The sequence below is a fragment of the Monopterus albus genome, unplaced genomic scaffold (assembly GCF_001952655.1).
Source record: "Monopterus albus unplaced genomic scaffold, M_albus_1.0 scaffold77.1, whole genome shotgun sequence".
NCBI classification, from domain to species: Eukaryota; Metazoa; Chordata; class Actinopteri; order Synbranchiformes; family Synbranchidae; genus Monopterus; species Monopterus albus.
The window spans coordinates 201,122-206,601 of NW_018127957.1; the positions used below are offsets into that span (position 1 = coordinate 201,122).

The 5,480-nt window shown below is 37.5% G+C and overlaps 1 protein-coding gene across 2 annotated transcripts in view; it reads left to right on the forward strand.

Moving 5' to 3' along the window:
* Nucleotides 1–5,480, forward strand: part of LOC109963691 (replication protein A 32 kDa subunit-like) — a 7,170-nt gene that overhangs the window by 1,137 nt on the left and 553 nt on the right. The window contains exons 4-8 of one of the 2 annotated variants that reach the window (XM_020606422.1): nt 1,563–1,676; nt 1,778–1,849; nt 1,963–2,070; nt 2,213–2,320; nt 4,576–4,673. In XM_020606422.1, coding sequence (XP_020462078.1) covers nt 1,563–1,676; nt 1,778–1,849; nt 1,963–2,070; nt 2,213–2,320; nt 4,576–4,673 — 500 coding nt within the window. The remainder of the gene's footprint in view (nt 1–1,562; nt 1,677–1,777; nt 1,850–1,962; nt 2,071–2,212; nt 2,321–4,575; nt 4,674–5,480) is intronic. The other variant, XM_020606424.1, reaches the window with a different exon arrangement.

The following is a 5,480-nucleotide window of genomic DNA, read 5'->3' on the forward strand; positions in this document are numbered from 1 at the left end:
AGGTCAATCTGTCCAGTAGTTGAGACATTTCAGTCTAGGCCAAAGTTGTTGTTGACTGACAGTGCCATGCACAGATGTACCCATAGCACAGAGGTGTGCTGCAGTAACCGTTCATCTTCCTGTCAGAGGATATATTTTACATCAGCTGACTGCAATGCATTGTTGTGCAAGCAGGAAGGAAATGTGTGTTTTGGTAGTGCACACCAATAGACACATGTTTGACTTTTAAGACTATATGAATATGAAGTGATTAAGGGAAAAAAAATGAAAATTTGAATCTACAGTTGCATGACACAGCGCAAATTCCATCATGGTTTTGGATGGTTTTGCCAACTGTGCTAAACTAATGTAGTGATATGGCATGTGCAGATGTGTTGTGGTGCTTGTACACAGGTATACAGGTATTCCCTCCTCTGTGCTGGGAGATTAACCTTACACCTAATTAAAAGCTCCAGTGCATTTAGCAGATTACAGGCAATTATGTCACAACATTTCATGCACAGTTATCTGCAGCATTTACTACAAACAGGAGGCTTTTTTTTTGCCTGACGTTACTCTTTAGGACAGTGCCTCCCTCCAGCCAACATGCAACATATACCCTAATAAATCAACACCAATACTAGGCTGAAGGACAAAGTGAGAACAAATGTTTCTGGTCCTGACCTTCCATAACCTGTGCACTGAACAGGGAAAACCACCTGACATCCAGTACCAATTAGGATCTGGAAGGAGAAGCCAAAGATGACAATATGCCACAGCACCATGGGTGGAGCATGTTGATCAGTGATGGATGAGTCATTTACATCCTGAAAGTTGAACTGCAGTACAAAGTATTATTTTAGAAGTAGAAGTGATTCATTTCAAATGTTATTGAAATGTACCTGAGGTATAAACCCACAATTCAGATAACTAGCCACTGACACTGTTATGCAGAATTATATTGACTTAATACAACTAATGGATAGCAGTGTTTTTACTGCTGTAGTTGAGTTGGAGCTAGTTCAAACAATTGGACGAAGCCTCATTTTATCAGTTCATTTGTTTTGTATGTCAACAAACCTGTGAGGAAAATTGTAAATGAAGCTCTTAAAGAAAAGTATAGTGGAGTATAGCATGATATAGGTATCTGAACTGAAGTCTGAAGTTGGCCAAACTGGAAACATACAATAAGTACAATACGTTTTAATTTACTGTATACTTAAGTACACTATATAAGATGGTGTAGTCTTTTTTCACATTACTTTCAAATTTAAAAGTTATGTACTGTAGTTATGAGTGACACCACTGTGCATGTCCTCCGAATCCTGTCAGTAAGAGTATGCATCTTTAAAACTTCAAAGGTTCAGGCATTTTGAGAGAATTAGTTTTTAAAATGGTAAGTAATGAAGGGCCCAATGCTTTCTTGAATGTCATTCAAAAGTAAGTTTGTGTGTGTGTGTGTGTGTGTGGGTGCGCGTGTTTTTTTTTTTTTTTTTTCTTGGCAGGGATAGAGTATTTTATTAAATACAAATGTAAATTTCTTCAGTGGAGTTTGGTCTGTGTGGAGTTTTGTCTTGCTGCAGGTGTCTGTGGTGGGCGTTATCAGAGAATTTTCTCCCTGTACAGCCAACATCCGGTACTCTGTGGACGACATGACTGGTCCACCTTTAAATGTGAAGCAGTGGGTTACTTCAGAGGCCAGTGGCATCACCTTCTCTGTTTAGAACTACAGCTGTAAAATGCATAGAACTGCAGGATGTACTACTGTGGTGAATAATCTGTTTCAATTTTCATACAGGACTGTGCTCAGATAACATTTGTTTCTCCTGGGACGTACGTGAAGGTCACAGGAAGCCTACACAACTTCCATGTGAGTATTACCAACACAAGGTTTAAAGATCATGGGCTTTAAAGGGGCGTGAGCAATGCTCATCTATGTGACTGTGATTATGTATGACAGATTAAATTTTTATTTTGCATTAGGGTCAAAGGTCATTGTTGGCAATGAATATCCGTTTTATCGAGGACCTGAATGAGCTGACATCCCACATGTTGGAAGTGGTCCAGGCCCATATGCAGATTTTTGGAAAGGTACTAGAGTTGGGCCAGTGTTAGAAATTCTAATCTAATAAATCTTTTGACAAGTTATTTACTTGGATATTAGGAACATATTCAGCATTTTAACTATAGACTTGCTTAATGATCATAACACGCCTTCATGTTGTTGATGCAGATGGTTGATGTGAACATGAATACCACTGTTGCCTCACTGTCTGGAAGGTGGGCTGATGGACACCCTAAAGGCATCTTAGCAAATGGTTTGTCCACCACGCAGAAACAGGTTAGTGGATTTAAGGGGTCAGGTCACACAAACCCCAAATACATTTTGCTATTTGTCCACAGCAAACTTCCAGCAATGGTCTGAAAGTCTTGTATGTGGAAAGGTTACTGATGCATGGTGTCAAATGAAATGGCAACGCCCTATACACACTGTACATAGGGGGACTGAAAACAATTAGAAATAACAACTTGGATAATTTAAAACATTTTAAATCATTTAGTGAGCAAAAACGCCAAACATTTGCTACTTGCAGCTGATTTAGCTGTTGTCACTGTAAATACAGAAATTTCCCCACTGTGGGATCAATAAAGTACCTACTGACTAGAATGTCTTGGGGATCTGGTCTGTCAGTTATGTTCGTCATTCGGACAAAACCAGTTTGGGGAAGATGTCACACTGGGCTCTGGAAGTGTCATTTGCCTTTTTTAAAACCCTCATGCCCTCTTCAGGGACTTTTTTTGATTTGGCGATTATTTTCGCTGTGTTACAGCTTGTGGCGTGAAATTTGGCAGGAAAGTTTCTTTTTAGTTGTATTTTTGAAATCTAGTGTTTACACTTAAATGTCATTTATACTCTTTATACATTTTGTACCCTCTTGACGCTTTCGTGGCAAAAATGTACATGAACAAAAATATGAATATTTTTCATATTTCAATATTTTTTCTGCTTTTTTCATAAATCTCTTAAACTTCAGACCTGCTCAAAACTACCAAACATTCAATCCTTCTCAGGATTTTAAACCTTTAAATGCCAATTTATGATTTGAATGATGAAATATTTATTACAAAAAAAACACCAAAAATGAGTTATTTTCCATATAATAAATGGATGGGGTTTTAGTGGTGAGCAGAGTCTTGGATATGTCAAAGATTAGCAACAAAATTGATTTGACTGCTTTAGTATTTTTTATGTAGAATTATTTATAACACAAAAAAACACACCAAAAATGAATTATTTTCCATAAAATAAATAGGAGAATGGGGTTTTGGTGGTGAGTAGAGTCTTGGATATGTCAAAGATTAGAAGCAAAATTGATTTGATTGCTTTAGTATTTTTTATGTAGTGCCAGATACTTCGTCCTGACACATTCATGGCCAAAAATGCCCCATTGAAGCCACATTTTTCTGACAGAATGCTCACTGGAGTCCTTCACTTCCGTGAATGCCTCTGACCCTTCCTCAGTGTCAGACTCCCCTCCCCTGTCATCTCCAGGTAGCTCACTGGCAGGTAAAGGCTTCATTGCCATTTCTAAAACCTCTTCTGCACTGAAATGTCTCCATTTTTGCTACCTCTCTTTGCTCCAGGTCCTTCGCCTTCTTTGCTAATGAAATGATTCCTCACCCAAGCTGCATGTTTATCTTTGGCTGTGAAGGCAGTCAGGTGCATATACACACTAACAGTTGTTATTCATTTTGTTTTTCAGTACAGCAAAGGCAGGAGGCTATGTTTTTACTCAAGAACTTCAAAGACACATTGAACAATCCCTCAAAACATGCCCTTTTTTCAACCTTGAAATTATCCGTTCATGCTTACAGATTCACACACACTCACTCACCCACACAACTCTTGGGGCCCCCTGGTAGTCACACGGCTCCATTATATGGCAGAAATACAACAATTTCATGTATTGGCCTACAGTGGGAAAAGGTTGACTCTGGTGAAATATGGTAAAAATATCATATCACTACTTTTCTTCAAAATGAAATGCTGACATTACAGAATGCATGGTTTTATAGTTTTATACTGTAATGGGAGTGAGATTAAAAAATGTGGTTTCAATGGAAGTCAATGGGGCATTTTTGGCCACGAATGTGTCAGGAGGGAATATCTGTAATTACATAAAAAATACTCAAATCAATTTTGCTTCTAATTTTTTGACATATCCAAGACTCTACTCACCACCAAAACCCCATCCTCCTATTTATTTTATGGAAAATAATTCATTTTTGGTCTGGTTTTTTGTGTTATAAATAATTCCTAATTTAAATTAATAACTGGCATTTGAAGGGTTAAAATCCTTAGAATGAATATTTGGTAGTTTGGGTAGTTTTGAGCAAGTTTAAGATATTTATGAAAACAAGCAAATTGATATATGAAAAATTAATCATATTTTTGCACATGTACATTTTTGCCACAAATGTGTCAAGAGCATAGTACATTTAAGGAGGGTACAAGGGTTAAACAACTTTATTTACATGTTGATATACTGGATAGTTAATACTGGTTGGAAAGTAATTTCTCGATTCCTGTCTAAGGTGCTGCATGTTATCCGGAAGTTCTCTCTCCGTGATATTGGCATTAGTTTCGATGACCTGAAGCTACAACTATACAACCTTAGAATGACAGACGTCAGGTACCTGCTAATTATACCTTGTGTTCTGTACATATACCCACATGTGTATGAACACTACCATTCAAAGGTGTGGACATACTTTCAACTCAATGCAATAGTGTTAAACTTTGACTGACAGCGTATGTATTATGGATGTGCTAAAAGTTCAGTCCATGCTAATGCTGTAGCATAAAGTTTAAGCTGGGTGATAAAGGACCAACAGCCACGTTAACTCAGGAATAAATGTGATGAAAACCTAAAGGATTTTTTGCAACTGTCATGGGAGGATTATAGAAATATACAGTGTCTGCTAGGTGTTACAGATGGATAATGCACTCTTAAATGACTATACTGTCGAACTAACTTGTGTGCAGAAGTTGGCACCCTTGGGTTTAATAATTCCAGCAATAAATTGTGCTTTGTCATTCCCCACTGGGGGTGGGGGTGGGGTGACATTTTCTTGATTTAATTTTATTATTGGCCTTTATTACATGGACTGAAGGGATGTCACATATTCCAACAATGCTTAGGCAAAGGCAGATCAACTAAAACTGAAGTAAACCTACTTACAGTAGTCCAAAATCAGAACAAAGCTCGAGCAGCTCATTTACAGTGTTTTACCATCACATATATTTTTTGAGCATGAGTTGATTCCTTTGACAACATACACTAGTAGGTAATGTAATGAAGTTATTGATGTGATAGTACAAATTGCTAAGTGATGCACACCTGCTTGGTTTTGTAGAATTAGTGAGAAGTACCTGCTAGTTCAAAAACATGGAATTATTGAGTTTGTATGAACTATTTCTACATAAAACTCAGCTCATT